Source organism: Pelobates fuscus, chromosome 5, assembly GCF_036172605.1.
Source record: "Pelobates fuscus isolate aPelFus1 chromosome 5, aPelFus1.pri, whole genome shotgun sequence".
Lineage (NCBI taxonomy): Eukaryota > Metazoa > Chordata > Amphibia > Anura > Pelobatidae > Pelobates > Pelobates fuscus.
The window spans coordinates 175,460,896-175,483,672 of NC_086321.1; the positions used below are offsets into that span (position 1 = coordinate 175,460,896).

The 22,777-nt window shown below is 43.6% G+C and overlaps 1 protein-coding gene across 4 annotated transcripts in view; it reads left to right on the forward strand.

The window, feature by feature from the left end:
- The window catches only part of NF2 (NF2, moesin-ezrin-radixin like (MERLIN) tumor suppressor), a 103,874-nt gene that overhangs the window by 2,995 nt on the left and 78,102 nt on the right, over positions 1–22,777 (forward strand). For 3 of the 4 annotated variants that reach the window (XM_063454753.1, XM_063454751.1, XM_063454754.1), the window contains exons 2-10: positions 762–1,121; positions 9,218–9,343; positions 10,704–10,826; positions 11,680–11,763; positions 14,601–14,669; positions 14,869–14,951; positions 15,048–15,123; positions 22,101–22,235; positions 22,539–22,613. In XM_063454753.1, the coding sequence (XP_063310823.1) occupies positions 1,008–1,121; positions 9,218–9,343; positions 10,704–10,826; positions 11,680–11,763; positions 14,601–14,669; positions 14,869–14,951; positions 15,048–15,123; positions 22,101–22,235; positions 22,539–22,613 (885 nt within the window). In that variant the 5' untranslated portion in view covers positions 762–1,007. The remainder of the gene's footprint in view (positions 1–761; positions 1,122–9,217; positions 9,344–10,703; positions 10,827–11,679; positions 11,764–14,600; positions 14,670–14,868; positions 14,952–15,047; positions 15,124–22,100; positions 22,236–22,538; positions 22,614–22,777) is intronic. The other variant, XM_063454752.1, reaches the window with a different exon arrangement.

Here is a 22,777-nt window from a genome sequence, read left to right on the forward strand (position 1 = left end):
TCTTACTGTATTCAAGCCAGAAGCTGTAACTCTGCATGCTGTTTGGCTAAAAAAAAAAAAAAAAAAAACAAGCAGTCTGCTTACATCATCAAAAGTGGTAGCCTGATCCAATCACTATGCTTCCCTATAGGATTGGCTGAGACTGACAAAGATGCAGATCAGGGGCAGAGCCAGCATGATTCAAACACAGCCCTGGCCAATCAGCATCTCCTCATAGAGATTAATTGAATCAATGAATCTCTATGAGGAAAGTTCAGTGTATGCATGCAGAGGGAGGAGATACTGAATGTTTGGATGCATTTTAGGCAGCCATGACCCAGGAAGGATCTCTAACAGCTATCTGAGGAGTGTCCAGTGAAGTTATCACTAGGCTGTAATGTAAACACTGCATTTTCTCTGAAAAGACAGTGTTTACAGCAAAAAGCCTGAAGGTAATGATTCTACTCACCAGAGCAAATTCAATAAACTGTAGTTGTTCTGGTGACTATAGTGTCCCTTTAAGCTATATAAACCAGTTGTTTGTGAGATACAATCCCTAAAATATTTATAAACGAGCTTGATAGTGACCTTGTAGGAGTGGGTAATATTTTTGACTATCAGCAGCTGTTTACTCTGATGCTAATAATGTGAAGTCCTCCAAAAAAAAGGGCTCAGCTTTATGTGTAATCTAAAGTAGTTAGTGATCCATGGTGATTTTTTTTAGAACAGGGGTTAAACTGAAACTTCGTTATGCTATTTTTTTTTCTTTACTTGTTTTTCAGCCAGAGATAACACCTGAAAAAAAGAGAATATTGAAGTATAAAAGGGATCATCAGCAATTGTTATGGAGCAAAAAGGGGACTAACTGTGAACTACCTTTTGTGCCATAAGCCTTCTATCATTTATTGAAGACACATCCTAAAGATGGATGAGGAGACATTTTGTGTGTGACAGGGCAGTGACTGTGGAGGAGTTTTTATTCGGACTGCAAATTCAGGATTTTGAAGAATTCAAGATCATATTTTCACATGGCTGGAGCAATCGCATCAAGAATGAGCTTCTCCTCACTGAAACGGAAACAGCCCAAAACCTTTATCGTCAGGATAATCACAATGGATGCAGATATGGAGTTCAACTGTGAGGTACAAAAATATATAACCTTTTGGTTTTATTTTAAATCATGTTACTCCTCACTTTCTGGTAGCCAGTAAAAAACATCATCTGCAATCTAGCTCCAAGTCCAAATTCTCTCTGCAACCTGATCTGCTGATCCACCTTTTTGTTTAAATTGGTACAGTTAATAGATTTAACTGTATGCTACAGTAAAGTTGTGCACATGCATAATTACTTTAGATTGGATAAATGCCCCCGTATTAAATTAGCCATGGTTTTACAATTCTGGGATATAAAACTGCAGGACTTATTTGCTAAACTCTGAATTGTTGAGAATTGACTTGAGCATTGTAAATAGATAAGTTGGAAAATTTTAGTTTAAAAATGTAAATTCTCTTGTCATTTATTTAACTATTCCTGATCACATTGCTGATCACAGCATGTTATTGCCAGCTAAAACTAGAAGGATAATGTGCAAGTGGAACTTTGGCATTATCAAGTGGGCGTTTGAGATGACAGGCTTGTTGTGGCGATAAAGACCATCATTTTGTAAAACTAGTGCAGTGTTAAGTAGTTCAGCTTCCACCCCACAAGGTGAAATTTTTGCTTGCATGGAGGTGTCCAAGGTGAGTAGATAATGGAGATATACTTTCTTTAAGCTTTCCATTCTTGGTGCTGTCATATTCTTGAAGCAATATTTCACCGGCTTTCAGTTACCTCATCTAACAGGATCCACAGGATCCTCCATAGATAGTTTTCACATCTGCCGAAAGGTGTCTAGAAGCATGTATAGGAATCACTTGAGTTGATGCCTTTTCATATCAGGCATTGCAACCAGTGGCTGATGGGAAATGGCACAGGAAATCCAAAAATTGCCCGTTACATGAGGCAAATTAGTTCCTACTCATGTATATATTTTGTTTGTGTTGTACTTTCTAATAAATGTTAACATAGTCAAACATAGTTTTTCACAGTGAAAAGCTCAAAAGTGACAAAGTCGCTTTAAATAAAACAATAATTAAAGGGACTCTCCAGTGCTAGGAAAACAAAGCAGGTCCATTCTCCCTCCCACCCCCCATCACAGGTTGCTGAAGTGGTTAAAACCCCTTCAGTGACTTACCTGTATCCAGCGCCAATGTCCCTCGGTGCTGGTTCAGGGTCCACCCACGTTCCTCCCCCGCCGACGTAATCCGGCGACGGGGGAGACCTAAGGCAATGCCGCACATGCGCAATAGACCTCCCCATAAGAAAGCATTGAAAATGCTTTCCTATGGGGATTTCAGCGACGCTGGATGTCCTCACATAGCGTGAGGATGTCCAGTGACGCTATAACACAAAATTTGTGCTATAAACCCGGAAGTGCCCTGTAGTGGCTGTCTAGTAGACAGCCACTATTATTATTATTGCCATTTATATAGCGCCAACAGATTCCGTAGGGCTTTACAATATAATGTGAGGGGATTTAATTATAAATAGGACAATTACAAATAAACTTACGGGAACAATAGGTTGAAGAGGACCCTGCTCAATCGAGCTTACATTCTATAGGAGGTGGGGTGTAAAACACATTAGGACAGGGATTTGCAGTCAAATAAGGTGGGCCGCCCTTTAGGAGAGAGCAAGAGACAGGTATGTGAGGTAGAGGTTAGTCTTGGAGGCCATAAGCTTTCCTAAAGAGATGGGTTTTAAGGCACTTGATGGCGGTAGGCAGGCTATTCCATAGAAAGGGAACTGCCCGCGAGAAGTCCTGCAAGCGTGAGTTGGCCGTACAGGTGCGGACAACGGACAGGAGGTGGTCACGGGCAGAGCGGATAGACCGAGAAGGGACATACTTATGGATCTGTGAGGAGATATAAAAGGGGCTAGAGTTGTTCAGTGCTTTATAGGTGGGAATTAGTACCTTGAATTGACTCCTATAGCATACAGGATTTGGCAAGATGCTGGATGTGCGGCTCAAAGGTGAGGCCAGAATCAAGTATGACGCCAGGACAGCGCGCTTGCAAGGATGGACTGATGTGGGTACCACAAATTTGAAGGGAGAGCGAAAGAGGAGGATCAGTATTAGGAGGAGGAAAGACAAGGAGCTCAGTTTTTGATAGATTGAGTTTCAGAAAGCGGGAGGACATCCAGTCAGAGATGGAAGAAAGGCAAGCAGTGACACGTTGCAGGACGGCAGGGGAGAGGTCCGGGGAGGAGAGATATAGCTGGGTGTCATCAGCGTACAGGTGGTAGTGGAATCCAAAAGAGGTAATACGTTTGCCAAGAGAGGCAGTATAAAGAGAAAATAGAAGGGGACCAAGGACAGAGCCTTGGGGGACTCCAACTGAGACAGGACGAGACACTGAATGAGCGTTGGGAGAGTTAAGAGGAAAACCACGAGAGGACAGAGTCACAGAGACCAAGTGTTTGAAGAAGGAGAGCATGATCAACGGTGTCAAAGGCTGCTGAGAGGTCAAGAAGAATTAGTATGGAGTAGTGGCCTTTGGATTTAGCTGCGATTACATCGTTAGTAACTCTGATAAGCACAGTCTCAGTATAATGGAGAGGGCGGAAGCCAGATTGAAGGGGGTCAAGGAGAGAGTTGGAATTGAGGAAATGAGACACACGGGTAAAGACAAGTCTTTCAGGAAACTTTGAGGAAAAAGGGAGCAGGGATATGGGACGATAGTTAGGGGGGGTGGACGGGTCGAGGGATGGTTTTTTTAGTATAGGTACTATAGTGGCATGTTTAAAATCAGCAGGGACAATGCCAGAAGAGAGAGAGCAGTTGAAGATGTGTATTAAGGAAGGCACGAGACAAGTGGAGAGAGATCTAATAAGGTGAGATGGGACAGGATAGAGTGGGCAAGTGGTGGGGCGAGAGGAGCAAAGAAGAGCAGCCACCTCTTGGTCAGTAGCTGGGGAGAATGTCTGAAGGGTAGGAAAGGCATGATCTATGCGTGGTTGAGAAACAGAATGGCAAGGAGGGGAGAATTCTTTCCTTAGCTGTTCAATCTTGTCAGTAAAGTAACATGCAAAGTTATCAGCAGTAAGGTTAGTTTGGGGGGTGGCCACAGCAGGGCGAAGAAGAGAATTAAAGATGTCAAAGAGATGCCTGGAATTGCGGGAGCATGAACTAATGAGAGCGGAAAAGTTAGACTGTTTGGCAAGGGCAAGGGCTGCACTGTATGAACACAATATGAATCTATAATGGAGAAAGTCTGACTGGGTGCGAGACTTCCTAAAAACTGCAATATTTATAGTTGCAGTGTTTAGGGTAGTGGGAGTTAGCACCCAGACCACTCCAGAAGTGGTCTGGTGCCTGGAGTGTCCCTTTAACTAGAGCAAAAAATATATAATTAAAGAAGATAAAATTAGCTTGCTTTTTTTAGTTGATCTTGCCATATAATAAACTCTGGTTGCAGTTTTGATTTTGGAAAGGTTGAAGCTTAATAGTGCAGACTCAGTATAACAATCACTACCATGCCATTGGTTTGCTAGTAGGCTGTGGCCCGTTCCCATGGTTCTATGTCAATCTGATGTATGTATCAAACATCTACACCGGTAGGTGACACCTGCTGTGGTTAAAGGGACACTCCAGGCACCCAGACCACTTCTGCTCATTGGAGTGGTCTGGGTGCCAACTCCCACTACCCTTAACCCTGCAACTGTAATTATTGCAGTTTTTCATAAACTGCAATATTTACATTGCAGGGTTAACTCCACCTCTAGTGGCTGTCTATTAGACAGCCACTAGAGGTCACTTCCTTGTTTCTAGCACAGGTTTCCTGTGCTAGAGTGTCGCTGGACGTCCTCACGCTGTGTGAGGACCTCCAGCGTCGCTCAAAACCCCATAGGAAAGCATTGAAATGATTTTTCAATGCTTTCCTATGGGGAGACGTAATGCGCATGCGCGGCATTTCCGCGCATGCGCATTAGGTCTCCTCGGCCGGTGAGCGAGATCAGTCTCGACCACCGGCCGACGTAATCACTAGGAGGAGCGTCGCGGAGGCGGAGACAGCGGCGAGGGACATCGCCGCTGTCCCAGGTAAGTGACTGAAGGGGTTTTTACCCCTTCAGTAACCGGGGATTGGTGGGTGGGAGGGAGAGGGACCCTCCAGTGCCAGAAAAACGGATCGTTTTTCTGGCACTGGAGTTTCCCTTTAAGGGGAAATAGGGGGAATAAATTGGATAATATCCCTGAATCACATGTGATGTGCCAGTTTCAGACCCTTGCTCTGCACTTTATCACCTGCCAGGCTCACTTACAATTTTGTTCTTTTGCACATGCAAAAAATACAAAATTGTACTCTTGGAAAAATCCTGTGAAATGACTGATGGGATCTTTCGATCCTATGGAATATACTTCATCTCATGTATCTGTATTAAAATAGGACTTAGCATTTCTGGGAATCAGACTGCCGTAAGAACTACAAATTCATCTTTTGCTTACTAGGGGAGATCTGTAGATCTCCCAGGACCAGCACACATGATCTGCAAGGCAGTGGTTGTCTCTGTGTAAGCATAGAAAGGTCCTGTGATCTCTTTGCTTTCCTGTACAGCATTCTGACCGAGTGCCTTGAGAAGATGTTGTTATATTGTTTCTGTCAGTCTGGATGTCGTGCTGGAAATGAGGAGTTTCTAAGAAGTTGTCTTTGCTGTCATTGCATGCATGGACATTAGACTCTCCCACTAGCACCAGGAACAGACATGTATTTGTGAATTATGGTATTTAAGAGAGATCTATTTTATGTATGTTGTTAATTAGATGTGAGTATGTGAAAGATTATGGATTAAGACCTTACTGAGAGTATGACTAATTTGTATTTATTAATGAACCTTTTTTTTCTTGCTCATAAACACTGTAGACATTTTATCAAGTTCTGTAGTCAGACAAAGTGTCCACACTTTGTTTAAAATAAAATACCTAAGTAAATTATAATAAAGAATAGATTTATATTAACATTAACATAAGACATTTGTAAAAAAAAAAAACACTCTTTGGATCTCAAGATACTGTAAAGTGATATCAAAAGTGATCCTCGTGGGCGAATCTCTGTTATTAATTTTGTGAAGAGTAATGAATTACTCTGATGCAAAAGCGTAATTAAAGCTATTAATGGAATTAATTATATCTGAAGTTTCTCAAGGAATCATAAAATGCGATTGAGATTTCCCATTGTCCCATTTTTCCATTGTGCTTTTGGGAAGGCTGTACAAAGCTGTAATCCTACTCGGCATACCTGTCTATCCAAGCTGGATATGTAAAGGGAAAGATATAGGGATATAGGGGATCTTTTTGCGCCATATTATGTGCACAGATCATATGTTTTTATAGTGCATGTTGTATATACTCGAGTATAAGACAAGTTTTTCGGCACATTTTTTTGCTGAAAAAGCCCCACTCGTCTTGTACTCAAGTCAATGTCTGTATTATGGCAACTCACATTGCCATAATACAGACTAGGACCGCCGGGCTCATTACAAGCCTGGCGGTCCTGTTGGGGGCTGGGGGCAAGCTGTTACTTACCTTTATAGCAGCTCATGTCAGCTCCCTTCTCCTCTGTGCTGTTCAGCTCCAGTGTAAGTCTCGCGAGAGTCGCGGCCGTCAGAGCGTTGCCACGGATTACCGTAGCAACGCGGCACACAGACCAAGAGACTTACACTGGAGCTGAACGGCACGGAGGAGACGGGAACTGAACGAAGCTGCTGAAGGTAAGTAACTGCTTGCTCCCAGCCCCCCTTCTGCACAGCCCATCCACTGGACCACCAGGGAATAATATAGCCCCCTCCCTTGTCAGGCGACAAGCAGGGAGGGGGGACAAAAAAAAAAAAATACAATTTTTAATATTATAATAAAATACAAATGTAATAATATTAAAAAATGTTTTCAAAGAAAATTATATTAAAATAATAATAATAATAAAAATGCCCACCCCCCACCAAGGTTACACACTCTGGATCACATACACAAACACACTCTGCATCACATACACAAACACACTCTGCATCACATACACAAACACACTCTGCATCACATACACAAACACACTCTGCATCACATACACAAACACACTGCATCACATACACAAACACACTCTGCATCACATACACACACACACACTCTCTGCATTCATTAAATACACACACTGTAAATAAATATTCAATGAATATAATTTTTTGGGGATCTAATTTTATTTAGAAATTTACCAGTAGCTGCTGCATTTCCCACCCTAGTCTTATACTCGAGTCAATACGTTTTCCCAGTTTTTTGGGGTAAAATTAGGGGCCTCGAGTGTATATATACGGTATTTCTTTTATAGAAACTATTTTCATATGCACAGTAAATATCTATCTAATCTATGCTATCCTAAACATAGTTTGTAACAGCAGATCACAGAAGTTATACATCCCCAATACTTCAGCTGGAACTTTTCTCAGGGAAGTAAAGATTAAAATAATGCAATATGTGTTTTTTTTGTTGTTTTTTTTTTAATGTTTAAATAGAATCTATTTAGACAATTGAAGGAAGGTACTTTCCCTGCATGTAAATACACAATAACTGCACACATTGTGTATTTATCTGCAGGGGAATGGATTTTCCCCTGTGATGTGGTGACTGTTCACTGTGCAATAAAAGGTATATTTGCTTTAAAATACTTTCACATTAAGAGCAGTTAAGATTTCTACATGCAATGTTCATGTATAGCCAGGGCATCAGGATTTTTCTAGTGGAATGTTTAAATGGTTCAGATTATCCCTACTTACGTAATGGTGACTACTCCAGTTATTCTTTGAAGCCCAAGTGGTTTCACAATCTGATTTATACTTGGATTTTACACTCATAAAATTAGAAATCATTCCTAAAATGTCTACATAAGAGTGATCTCTATTTATCAGAGATGTACTTTACCATGGCTGTTTGTAAAATCTTTTTAAAATTATTTATGTATAGCCATTCTGATTAGAATATGTTGGTATATTTTATTGCATACGTATTCTAGTTTGGTGATGCCATTGAGAATACTTCAATGATCATCAGGTCACCATTTAATATCCTCAGGGGTGAAAAACATGTTTTAGTATGACATATCAACTACATCTCCAAGCCTTTCATGTGAAGTGTCATTGCAACTATTCCCTTAAATCACGTAATTATGTAAGTGTATGTAATATTCCAGATGCTTACTTGTTTTACCTTACAATGCTACTGGAGAAAAAGGGGATTAGGTTAAAAATCCTGCAAAAGATGGATATAGATGAAATTAAATGTCACAGTTATTATTATAGTACTTGTTTAACTTTCTGTTTTTATTTTACGTTGTATGCCTGGCTGTTTTGGCACAGACAGAGAATACCATTTTAATTTAATTTAATGCCCGTCTATTTGTATCTCCATAAGGTATATAACCGTGTTAATATTATGAGGAGATGATGTCACTGTGCTCTGGAAATAAACGTTTTTTAAATTTTATTTTTATTGCTGTTAACCGTGCTCATTCCTGTATTCACTTCAATACCATCTTTTTATTGGAGTGAGTGAGGAAATGTCATTTTCGCAGTTGTGACTGTTATATGTAGATTTCTTTCTGGTATTTGGTGATACTTTGTTGCTTCAATTACACTGCAAAGTAACCATGCCAATGCGACATTGCACAAACCTTTGCCTGTGTTAAAAAGCCTATGTTGTCATGGTAATGTGTTTAAATTCAGCTGTCTAAAAGCGAATAAGAACTAGCTGGGAAGTAACTGTAACCTAAGACAATTTGAATATCTGAAACGTCTTTGAAACCTCTGTTAACAAAAATTAGAGCTTTCAGTTTAGTAAGGCTAAGAAAATGTTTATATCATTTTATCTTTGGAACGTAATTGACTTCTACCAATACATTCTGTGTTGACCATTGAAGAGCATTAAAATAAGTAATTCCTAATTTTTTGACTTCATGAATAATCCTTATTCTTTTTTTAACCAAACCTCATTCTTATGCCATTGGCGGTATTGGAGTATGGGATCTGTAGTCAAAGAACATAGTGATCCCTATAGTTAAGTACACCTTTTCTAATTCATATGTGAAAAATGACTGGCTAAATGACTTGTTCTAGACTGCTGGTTATAGTCTATTACACAATGTATTTGAATTCACAGGTCAAGTGGAAAGGGAAGGACCTGTTTGACCTGGTATGTCGTACTCTGGGACTACGCGAAACATGGTTCTTTGGGCTTCAGTACACAATCAAAGATACAATAGCATGGCTTAAGATGGATAAAAAGGTAAGAAAACTGACATTATACTAATTCTGTATCTAAAGTGCTTTTTACCTTTTTTATTTTTTATTTTTTTTTCTTTTTTTTTGTGTGCATTTGATTTACAGACCTCCTGTCAATGCCCCAACAGCAGTGACAAGCAAGCAATTAGACAAAGCTTAACATGTGTATGGCATTTGAGTGTGCTGCACATTTTATTTTTATTTTTATAACATTTAGAGTCCAGTTGAATTCTATCATGCCTAGGCTTTATAGTGAGAGGGAAATATTGAGTTATGCTGTATCAGACATGGTGAGTATAGGTGTAAGAGATTGTGGAACATGCTAGTGTTAAAACAAGTAGCAGGTTTGATTTTGCTTATTATGCATTAGCTTGGAGACAAGATTAAGGAACAGGCTTCTTGAGACATCTACACAGCTAGGATACAAGATTCATGGCAAACCACAACATTTTTGACTTATCTACTGCACTAAAGGGAGCCCTTAGCGGTAAGAGCAAAAATAAGGGGGTTGGGGGATCTGTGGCTGAGAGATTGCAACATATTGATAGATAAAACCCACTCATCATAATACTTTTAGTCCCAGGGTCTGTACCCGTTTTCCACCCCACTCCATCTCTTGAGGCTGGATCTTTCCGTCCTAGGTTGTGGCTGAATTGGGGTTGGTGTGTGGCAGCTGGTTCTGTGTGTTGGCTTTTTGGACCCGGTGTCGTGAGTGGTGCTTGCCTCAACACTTGGGGAGTTCTCCCTTCCATGAGAGAGAAGGTGGTTCTCCCTTCTGCTTTCGCCCCCCTGGGGTCTGCTGTTGTAGTGGTGCTCTCCAGCTCCTGCCATTCAGGTGCTGTATAGAGCTGATCCAGGCATGTTATCAGCTTCTCTCCGTGGTATATGGGATCCGCTTTGCGTGTGGCCGCCGCCATCTTAGGTGAGCGGATTGTCTCTGCAGCCTCCCGGCCTTGCCCGTCTGGTAGGGCCCGTGTGTGCAGACGCTGGGCTGTGTGGATGCCGTGGTGGACCGGGATGACCCCCGCCGGTCCAGAGGGGGGGGATCAGCGGTGTCCTGCAGGACTTTGGGGTTGGGAGACCGGCCGCATCTCCTGCCCCGCATCAACTGCTAGGCCCCAAGTTGGACCTGCCTCGGTAAGTGCGCCTGGAGAGTGCATAGTGCCTTCGCCCTGTTCCCACTGGGTGCTCTGTGGGGTGGGTAGTTGAAGTACCCGTTTAACTTGGCTGGATTGCCGCAAATTGGGTGCATTTGTCGGCCTCTTAATAGGAGCTCCGGGGAGCTGCGACTTGTCTGCATGGCGGTCAAGCTCCGCCCCCCCTTTTTTACCTATTTTAACATTTCCTGTTTTCTTTTATTACAGGTTCTGGATCATGATGTTCCTAAAGACGAACCCGTTACATTTCATTTTCTTGCCAAATTCTACCCTGAAAATGTAGAAGAGGAGCTAGTACAGGAGATAACACAACATCTTTTTTTCCTGCAGGTACTACTTTCATCCTATGTCTCTGAAGTAAATGTATGGAACTAATAATAAAATTAATAACTTAGAAATCGAGTGTAAAGTCAGAGTCCACACTCCTTGCTTTTGGCAATTCAATATTATTTATTAATTGGCTATCAAACAAATAAACAATACATATATATTTGAATTAGGCTAGTATGTGTTGCTACCAAAACAAGTCATTGATTGAATGGAATGGAAAGTAAACTAAATTAACATAGTGAAATATAACATAGCGTAGACACGTGATACAATTACCACTCCATTGATCATCAGCTGAGAGTAAGAGAGAGGGGGAGTGTATAGTGGGGACAGGGAACAGAGAGAGAGGGTGAGGAGAGTTGAAATTTAAAGAGCGAGAGATAGAATGTGTTATTAATAGGTTAATCATTCCTTCTGCTAGACCCACCCCCTTCAGTCAGTCCCTTAGGATCTAACAGAACCAGAGTGACTCCTCAGGGAAGAGCGATTGCACTGGAAGGTAATGGAGGAGGAGTTTATCAACAACTTAATCGGTTTTGCTTTGTGAAAGGCCATGTACTCACAGAGGACTCCATTATTGCCTAAGGGTAGAATGGGGCTTGAATTCCTGTATTAGAACACAATAACACTTCATTGACATACAGTTTGGCTGTTAATCAGTCCGCCACTTATTACAGTCTCTGCTGTGCTGTATATAAAAATGCTTATACTATATAATTCCTGTGCTATATATTGACTCTGTCATTCTATGTCATTCCTCTACCTTAAATACACAATCTTATCCTCTGTCTCTTCTTCACAGAATATAAACTCTCTTTCCTCTGCCAACCATTATATTCTTTCTGTTCTCTAGGTGAAAAAGCAGATACTTGATGAGAAAATCTATTGCCCCCCGGAAGCCTCTGTGTTATTGGCATCATATGCTGTACAAGCAAAGGTGTGTCCAACCGCCACCTATACCCATGAAAGAATAAAATAGGCCTTTCAGATATGTCAATTTAAAAAAAAAAAATGTTTTTCATGTGTATGGCTTAATTGCAGCCTTTTTCTTCTCTTTATTATATTGCACTATTTGTTTATTAGGCCACCAATATGGAATTTGTCAATAAATAACAATAGTAATTCCAGACAATACAGGGAATAGTTTTCAGCTTGCTGAATGACACAGCAAGGGACTATAGTTAGATATTTCTACTTCATAACTCATGCTAATGTGAAGTAGTCACAGAGATAAAGGACAGATGACTAGTTCCACAAGCATTCTGAAAATGTTTGGTGCAGGCATAATGTAACCCGGAATATTAAACCCCGTCTGTTTAAGCCTCCAATGTAAAACATTGCCATTGTTTCAGAAAGGCAGTGTATATATTGCAGGTTTAATATGCCTCTAGTGGTTGTCTCCATGTGCATTAAGCTCCCTGTGCTTACCTGTGGGGGACATCAATGATCTCCGCTAAAGATGCAGGACCAGCAGCAAGAAGAGTAGCGCGGCGTGTGCTGAAAGGTAAATAATACTCACCGTTCAAACCCTCACTGGTGGGCATCTAGATAAACTATAAAGGACACTATAAACTATAGCGTTGGGAAACTATATATGCAGGATCAGCGGTGTACATATATTATGTATGTAAAAAAAACAGATACAATTCGTATCTTGTAATACTTTTTTTATTTGACTAACAGATTTTTGTAATGACAAGCTTTTGGGAGAACCTCCCTTTAAAAAAAAAAAAGAAAAGAATATATACACTGCGTGCAGAATTATTAGGCAAATTAGTATTTTGACCACATCATCCTCTTTATGCATGTTGTCTTACTCCAAGCTGTATAGGCTCGAAAGCCTACTACCAATTAAGCATATTAGGTAATGTGCATCTCTGTAATGAGAAGGGGTGTGGTCTAATGACATCAACACTCTATATCAGGTGTGCATAATTATTAGGCAACCTCCTTTCCTTTGGCAAAATGGGTCAAAAGAAGGACTTGACAGGCTCAGAAAAGTTAAAAATAGTGAGATATCTTGCAGAGGGATGCAGCACTCTTAAAATTGCAAAGCTTCTGAAGCGTGATCATCGAACAATCAAGCGTTTCATTCAAAATAGTCAACAGGGTCGCAAGAAGCGTGTGGAGAAACCAAGGCGCAAAATAACTGCCCATGAACTGAGAAAAGTCAAGCGTGCAGCTGCCAAGATGCCACTTGCCACCAGTTTGGCCATATTTCAGAGCTGCAACATCACTGGAGTGCCCGAAAGCACAAGGTGTGCAATACTCAGAGACATGGCCAAGGTAATAAAGGCTGAAAGACGACCACCACTGAACAAGACACACAAGCTGAAACGTCAAGACTGGGCCAAGAAATATCTCAAGACTGATTTTTCTAAGGTTTTATGGACTGATGAAATGAGAGTGAGTCTTGATGGGCCAGATGGATGGATTGGTAAAGGGCAGAGAGCTCCAGTCCGACTCAGACGCCAAAAAGGTGGAGGTGGAGTACTGGTTTGGGCTGGTATCATCAAAGATGAGCTTGTGGGGCCTTTTCGAGTTGAGGATGGAGTCAAGCTCAACTCCCAGTTTCTGGAACACACCTTCTTCAAGCAGTGGTACAGGAAGAAGTCTGCATCCTTCAAGAAAAACATGATTTTCATGCAGGACAATGCTCCATCACACGCGTCCAAGTACTCCACAGCGTGGCTGGCAAGAAAGGGTATAAAAGAAGAAAATCTAATGACATGGCCTCCTTGTTCACCTGATCTGAACCCCATTGAGAACCTGTGGTCCATCATCAAATGTGAGATTTACAAGGATGGAAAACGGTACACCTCTCTGAACAGTGTCTGGGAGGCTGTGGTTGCTGCTGCACGCAATGTTGATGGTGAACAGATCAAAACACTGACAGAATCCATGAATGGCAGGCTTTTGAGTGTCCTTGCAAAGAAAGGTGGCTATATTGGTCACTGATTTGTTTTTGTTATGTTTTTGAATGTCAGAAATGTATATTTGTGAATGTTGAGATGTTATATTGGTTTCACTGGTAAAAATAAATAATTGAAATGGGTATATATTTGTTTTTTGTTAAGTTGCCTAATAATTATGCACAGTAATAGTCACCTGCACACACAGATATCCCCCTAAAATAGCTATAACTAAAAACAAACTAAAAACTACTTCCAAAAATCTTCAGCTTTGATATTAATGAGTTTTTTGGGTTCATTGAGAACATGGTTGTTGTTCAATAATAAAATTAATCCTCAAAAATACAACTTGCCTAATAATTCTGCACTCCCTGTATATATATATATATATTTGCTAAAGTACTCATCTGAATGTGTGATCGTATGTATAGCAGGTTACTTACTCTTTACTAATTCTTTACTAATTGAATAGTGTAGTGTGCATGGAAGACTTGTTTTAACCTGAGTATGTCATGGCATCTTGACTTTTTTACACAGATGCTTTATTACCGGTACTTTAGGAAAATTCACTACAGGAAAGATAAAACATGCAAATGTGTCGGTATATATACTTATCCTATGAATTCCTAATACGTTCCAACAGGCCACAGTCACTTGTGTCAGTTAGATTTCCCCATAAATGTCTGGTTATAAATACATGGTTTTGAATACTGTGGTCTTCATTTACAAGGTAAGTATTACAGTGACACAGAATTCTCATGTTGTATTAATTGATGCAATCAATATACTTCAAAACAAATTTCCCTAATTTCCTTTTAGAACATGCTTCTGGTTGCTAATCTTGTATCTTGTCTCCTTCTAGTATGGAGATTATGATGCCTCTGTTCACAAACGTGGCTTTTTAGCTGAAGAGGAGCTGCTTCCAAAGAGGGTGAGCATGCTATATCTATTCAGAAGCGTTTGAAGTGCTTGTTATAGTGTGCATGTAATAATAGTTCACGGCCCTGCCAGAAGGCAACATTTATTTTGAATCCATTTTGTGTTTTGTGAACATAATTAGTTTCCCATGGTTTGCATTTTATTTCCTTCTAATTAACAATTAAAGATACATTTGCATATGTCTTTGTTAGGTGATAAACCTGTACCAAATGACTCCTGAGATGTGGGAGGAGAGAATTACTGCATGGTATGCTGAGCATCGAGGCCGCACCAGGTAAAGAAGGGAAACAGCACATTAATGGTGAAAATATTATTTTTACCAGGTCAGAATAAGTAACTTTGTTTTTATTTGTTTGTTTTCTTCTCTCAGAGATGAGGCTGAAATGGAGTACCTGAAAATTGCACAAGACACTGAAATGTATGGAGTAAATTACTTCCTCATCCGAGTGAGTTATGAATTGAAATTCCTAGTCCTGACCATCGTTCCTCGACAGCTTAATTTGCATTAGCTAGGATTCTTCACATACAGAGGTTATGTGAATTAGGATATGCATGCAGGGAATCATGAGAACATTTTGCCAGTGGTGTCACTACTGCTATTTGCATCACCTGACCACTCAAATTATGAAATGCTTTAACCGGATTGTAAATCACGAATTAATGCACTTACAGACACCACAAGTGTCTTTCATTAATGAAAACTTCTTAACTATTCCTAGGCGCAAACTCTTTTTTTTTTTTTTTTGTAAATTCTTTATTATGACGAACAGGTGAGTACAGAAACACACAGTCATACACCACAACAGTGTATATACGGCAAGTCAGTTCGTAAATTAACATCGAAAGTAAGCCTTATTATCTTCTGATCATCAGATATACAACAGGCGTCATATGGCTGTTCAACAACCAATAAAGCGTAGGCAACTTGAGCAAAGTAAACAATCAAACAAATATAGATAGATGCATCTTTAAAAGCTAATACCGTTCCAGTAACATCAAAAACCTCTCAATTAAAGCTAAGTGATGGGATATCTCAGGGCCCCCGTTCCGTGGCACCTTCAGGTGGCCCGGTTTATAAGTCTAATAGCCGGGAGAGTAGGTAGTATTCATATTTATAGTCATGGTGAGATGCAACATTTATGGCTGAGGGCCCCTGCGTAATCCCAAGTGGCAGCAGTGTCGAGGACATGTGAGTAATTATCGATGAGCTAAGTACATTGTGTAGCAAGTGAGAGTGTGAATGTCGAGCTCATACAATGCACCACTAAGGGTGTAACCCTCAAATCCTCGTCCTAGTCTAGGGTCCCCTGGAGGAGAACCTCCAGTGGCCACCCATGTTACAGGAGTGGTTTGGGTGCGTCTGTCCACTTCAGAAGTCCGTCAGTCAGACTCCTGATGAGGTGCCGTGGAGTGTCGCAGGGCGTATGTTATGTTCCCTTTCTCTCGTCGGTCTATTGAGTCATACTGTGGAGTCGTTGTTCAGTTCGGTCAGTGTCCTAGTCGTCCCTGTAGTCAGTTTTTGGTGATGGCACTGGAGCGCCTCCCTGGGATCTACTGCAAAGTTTTCCTATAGCACACGCATCCTCACAGTCAGGTACCCCCGGTCCGGCCTCCCTGGGGCAGTCCGAGCCGCCGCCATTGTGTCCCAGAAATAGGTCGCGTGGGGATGAGTAAAAAACCTTGTATATTGTTGGAAGGAGAAGAAGGGGGGGGGGGGGTGGATGAGGGGGGGAGGAAGGGGGGAGGGGTTGGGTTTAGATGTGGCACCATACATCAGCGCACGCTCGGGCACTCCAGGACCGTATGAAATGGTGTGTTTCATGGTCTCCCTGCTCCTGGTCGTGAGAGGTATACATACCACGGGGTCCAGGCATCGACATGTTTGGTGCTCCTTCCTAGCAGTTCTGCATATCGCGCCTCAGCCGTGTGAATGTCCTCTACCCTCTGAAGCCAATCCGTCACAGTCGGTGGTTGTGTTTGCTTCCATTTAGCGGGAATGGATGCTTTGGCCGCATTTAGTAGGTGTCGAACTATCGACCTCTTGTATTGGGCTATTGAGCCTTCGGTGTGATGGAGTAGGGCCATTTCTATGGTGAAGTCAGGTAGATCTCCCAGGATGATCCTCATCTCCCGTTGTATATCCTCCCAAAACGGCTTAATCCGTGCGCAGTCCCACCAAATGTGTCTTATGGTACCCGTGTGGGTTTCGCATCTCCAACATGCGTCTGAAGATCCCGGGAATATTCTATGTAGTAGGGAAGGAGTCCTGTACCAGTGGGAAAGCAGTTTGAAGTTGACCTCCTGGTAGTTGGTACTGATGGAGCTCTTGTGCTGCAGAATCAATATCTGTTCCCATTGTGTGTCAGTGAACGTCCTATCCGTCAGCTCTTCCCATCTTCTTTTGAACACAGTGTTCCTTGAGCGTTCTCCCGTTATTAGCCGTTGATATATGACTGAGACTCTGCCATCGGCAGCTGAGTCGGTCGTGCAGAAGCTTTCAAACCACGTTTGTTCCCTATGTATTGCTACCCTGTTGGGAAGGTTGTAGTAAAAATGTCGTAGTTGCGCATAATGAAATCTATGCATGAGTGTCGGATGTGGTATTCCACTCCAGTCCCGAAGGTTCCGTATACCCGCGTTACTGAGGACTTCGGATATCGGGACAAAGTCTCCATTTCCTGCAACTGGCCAGGAAGAGCGGGGAAGTCCTCCACCTATATCAGAATTGAAGGTGATCGGTATCAGGGGGCTCGGCTGCGGGGAGATATGTTGGTTACGTCTCAGGTGGGACCATGTCTTCAATGTTTGAGCGACGGGTGATTCAGCGCCTAGCATTGACGTTGCGTCCACCGAAGTATGCCACGTGAGTCTGTGGAGGGCTTTGTTAATACCCTCTCTATTCAACGCCACCCACAGTTTGGTGTCAGGTGCCACATGCCAATCCCTGATCCGCTGCAGTACCGTGGCATGAAAGTATTTGCGAATATCTGGCAAAGCCAGGCCTCCCCAATTCTTGGGTAGGCATAACTTGTCAAAGCTGAGTCGAGCCCTTTCTCCCTTCCAGACGTATTGTATCACCGCTGACTTAAGAGATGTAAAAAATCCAGTCGGGATGTGCCAGGGGATGGTGTGAAAATAGTAAAGTAGCCGCGGGAGAATGTTCATCTTTATTACCGATATACGTCCCTGCCAGGAGATGTGGTCGTAGTTCCAGCTTTTGAGATCGTTTAGGATTGTGCGCAAAAGGGGGATGTAATTCTTAGCATACACTTCTTTCGTATTCCTGGGTATCCAGATTCCCAGGTATCGCATCTGGTCCCGACACCAATGAAAGGGGTACTCACGTTGAATTTGCTCTCCTACGTCCGTCGGGGTCGAGACATCTAATATTTCGCATTTAGTTAGATTGAGTTTCAGTCCCGATAACCGGCCATACGTATCGAATTCTCGCATCAACGCCGGCAGGGAATCAGTTGGGTCGCTCACGAAGAAGAGCATGTCGTCTGCGTATGCAGCTACCTTATGTTCCTGAGTCCCATGCCGAAACCCCCTGATCTCCGGGGCGTGCCTCACCCTATCCAAGAATGGTTCCAGCGAGATGGCAAACAAGAGTGGCGATAATGGGCAACCCTGACGCGTACCGTTGTGGATGGTGAAGACGTCCGTAAGAGCGCCATTCACCCGTATTTTAGCGCAGGGGTCCGCATAGAGCGCCTCTATCCAAGCCATCATCCCTCTCCCTAGTCCCACTTTTCGTAGTGTCGCCATCATGAAGCTCCAGTTTACCCGGTCAAAAGCCTTTTCGGCATCCGTGGAGAGCATTAGTAGGCCTGATTTCTCCCTAAGGGCTAATGCCTGAATAGAGAACGCCCGGAGCGTGCAATCTCTGGCTTCCCGTCCCGGAACGAAACCCGTTTGGTCCGGGTGTATCAAGCGTGGCACATACTGTTGTAGTCTGGTGGCAATGATCTTAGTGAAGAGTTTCACATCCGCATTGAGAAGCGAGATCGGCCGGTAGCTGCTGCAGTTTTCGGGGTTTTTGCCTGGTTTAGGAATTACCGTGATGGTGGCTGCCAACGTCTCCTGGCGAAACGTGTCACCCTGCTGGAGACGATTGAGGGCTGTCATTAGATGCGGCGCGAGAATGTCCCTGAATGATTTGTAATATCCTGCCGAGAGTCCGTCCGGTCCCGGAGCTTTCCCTCTCTTTGCTGTCTTAATCGCCGCCTGTACCTCTTCCGTGGTGATCGGGGCCTCCAGCAGTTCCGCTTCTTCTGGTGTTAGAGCGTCGGGTTGGAAACCTTGTAGGTAACGCCATGTTGCGTCCTGTAGGTTCGCTCCGTGGGCGTCGGGGAGTGATGGTGTGGAATTGTATAGTTGTCTGTAGTAGTTACAGAATTCAGTGGCAATTGCTTCAGGGAATTGAGTAAGTGTGCCATCAGTCTTCCGGAGTTCATGGACCTGCGCCCTCGCTTGTTGGGGCCGGATCATGCGAGCCAGGAGTCTCCCCCCCCTTATTCGCATGGATGTAGAAGAAGGCCTTGGATCGTTGAGTCACCCTATGGTGTTTGCTGGCAACCAGGTCTGCCAGTTGTCGGCGAGCATCCAAAAGTGGGCGATAGTGTTCTTCAAGTTGTGATCGTTTGTGTTGTGTTTCTAAGCGGGAGATTTGGTCGGTGAGCTCCAACATACGTCGTTGCGATTCCCTCTTCTTACGGGAAGCAATTCTAATGAGGTGACCTCGAAGTACACTCTTATGTGCCTCCCATAGCGTCACTTTTGATACCTCTTCCGTGTCGTTTTCCCTGAAGTAATTAGTGAGGTGTTCTGTCAGGTCAGCCAGCACACCCGTGTCCGAGAGGAGCGACTCATTTAGTCTCCACTCCGTCCTGGTGGGCCTGAACAGCGGGGAGTCAAGCTTCACGGCCACTGCACTGTGGTCCGACCACGGTGTAGGTGTGATCGTTGCCGACTGTAGGTGTTGGAGGCCTTCTTGTTGGATAAGAACATAATCAATGCGTGAGTATCTCCTATGTATGGCGGAGTAGTGCGTAATATGGGTGAGCGTGTGTTTGTCCGCCAAGAGTGGACATCGCAAGTGGTTCCTATCATACAGTACAGGAAACAAACAATGCTACCTAGTAAACACATGACATCACAGCTTAGCATTATTCAGAAACCAGCCGCCCCCCTCCCAGCCCGACCCCCCCACTCCCCCCCAACCCCAGAAATCTGTTACTATTGGTGTATTCGTAGGTGTAGTCCCAGTTAAGCTCACTTCGTGACCCTTATCCCTTTCGTAGCCCTAGGGCTCTACAGCATCTCCGCCCTTCTCCCACCCATAAAGCTATCACACCCAATATAGCCCGGCATATCAATATCAACGAAATAAGATCTATATTCACATAGAAATCCCCCATTCGTTCCCCCCCTCCCTCTATCCATCCCTCTTATGGTGCTATAGTCAGTGGTAAATTATAGCTACGACCGGACCAACTCACAATACAGCATCAGTAAAACCATAATATATCAAGTGCTTGAGTGTCCCGTGATTAACCAACAGTCTCATGAAGCGACCTAGTCCGTGTTCCGCGTGCACAGGTGGGGCATGTCTTGCAAGAGTCCCATCCTGCGGGCAAGCTAGATGGTGCTTCCCATCCCCCCAGGCCCCCCTCCCAAGCAACTTAGAGCAGCCTCCCTTCTCCCGGGGCGTGTTGGGAATGTGTGGCAACACCCGGCCATGAGGAAGTCTCCATTTATGTGCACGTGTGTACAGCATTTTAACAGTCCCGTATAGCGACATAGGTTGTGTCTTACGTGCACAAGTGGGATATGCCCTGCAAATACCCCATCCCACGGGTAGGCCAAACGGTGCGTCCTCCCCCCTTCTGGCCCCCCTCCCTAATCAACTTGGGGTAGCCTTCCTTACCCAAGGGCGTGTTAGAAGAGTGTTGTAACACCCGGTCATGGATAAGTCCCCTTACATGTGTATGCGTAAACAGTACTTATCTGGCATCTGATGTACACGGGATAGCGTTGTCATCTGTGGTTGTCAGCGGGCCGTGGTATGTTAGTGAGTCCTGGTCTGTCTTCCTTGCTTGGCGGATACAAGTGGGGGGGCAGAACTTTATTCCTCCGGGTCTGTGGGCATCAGTTGCCTGCGGGCCTGTGGGCGCCTAGGTGTGACGTCTCGTCGTCTTCGTTGCAGGTTCGGGGTGTGAAGTCCCTGCCTCTGGTCCAGCGGCCCCAGGATCCAGTCGGTGACCTCTGTAGGCGGAAGGTTGAGGCGCTGTAGGAACCTGGGCACCTCTTCCGGCCAGCGTAGCGGGAACCAGTCGTCATGATGTCTGGCTAATAACATAAAGGGGAAACCCCATTTGTATGGGATCCCCCTATCCCTGAGTAGCGCTGTGATGGGTCTCAGGGCCCTACGAGCCTCAAGCGTGAGGGGAGATAGGTCCTGATAGAGGGCAACTTCTGCGCCATTGAAACGCCAGGTGGGTCTTGCGCGGGCTTTGTTCATGATTTTCTCTTTCAGCTTATAGGAGTGGAGGCAACATATAATGTCTCTCGGTGTGTTATCAGACGTGCGTGCTCTGTTAGCCCTATGCGCCCTGTCAAACGTTATGGAGTCTGGCGCTTCTGGGCCCAGTATGTCGCGGAACAGCGTCTGTAGTGTTGCTTCTACGGCCTCCGCCCCTTCAGGTTCCGGTAGGCCGCGGACCCTAATGTTTGATCTGCGGCCCCTGTTATCAAGATCTTCGGTTTGGCGTCTCAGGTGTAGGAGAATATTGCCTTGTCTATGTATAGCCAGATTTGAGGCTTCAACCCTCTCCCCAACCGCTTGCACTGAGGCCTCAGCTGCCTGTATCCTGGAGGCCTGTGTGGAGATTTCGGCCTTAATAGAGTTTACCTCTGTGCGGATCGCCGAGTGTAGATTCTCGGATAGGGTCTGCATGTCAGATTTAGTGACCATTGCCGCTGCCAGGGCTTTAATTGCCTTTATGTCTGCACTGATGTCCGCCAGCGTGGGTGCAGCCGTCTCCGGTATTGGTGAGGAGGCCGGGGAGTCGGCCATGCTTGCGCTGGCTGCCTCGTGGTATTCGGCGGGCGCCGGGGCCAGATATCCATCCATGGGGCCCGTGTGTGCGGCAGTCGCTGGATGCCTGGGTGTTTGGGAGCCGTCAGGGCGTTTAGTGCGCCCCATTTTCGTGCCGTGCTGATGGGTAAGCCTGCTTTATTAGCTATGTGGGTCGGAGCTCGTCCTTTACGCGGCCATCTTCGTTCACGGCCAAACCACGCCCCCAGGCGCAAACTCTTAATCCCGTCTACGTCTCTGAATGTCACCTCCATTGGTATTCTTGTGACACATGCACAGTAAGTGTAGTCCTATTAACCTAACAAATTCTATTTCCTATTTCAGAACAAGAAGGGCACTGAATTGCTTCTAGGAGTGGATGCTCTTGGACTTCACATCTATGATCCAGAAAACAGACTGACACCAAAGACATCTTTCCCCTGGAATGAGATCAGGAACATATCTTACAGTGATAAAGAGGTCAGTGGATCAGTCATATGCACCTAAGAGGCAAACAACAATACCTTATCAACAGGTAGTTTTGTGACATATTTAAAATTATATCTGTATACATCAACTATAGGAATTTTATTAAAATAAAATTCATACAATAGAGAAATAACAATAAAACAGGTGTTCTGTAGGTGGGATGAAAGGTATCTTGGACAGCCCACAAGTTTGTTTTGATGAGATAAAAGGGAATACTTAAAAATGATATAAATATAGACTTGGTGAAATAATCTTTATCTTCAATTACACAGATGTTTTATTTGCTTTTTTCAGTTTACCATTAAGCCACTGGATAAGAAGATAGATGTATTCAAATTTAACTCTTCTAAGCTCCGTGTCAACAAGCTGGTAGGTGACGTTGAATGTCAGCATTTTTTTTGAAAACCTTGATTTAAAATTTCTAGTCCGCTGCAGTGTAAAGTGGCATTGTCACCAGAGATATTGGTTGTGTGATTTTATAATTTGCTGCTTGTCCAAGTTCTTCATTGTGGAGGGCCAGATTTTTATGCACA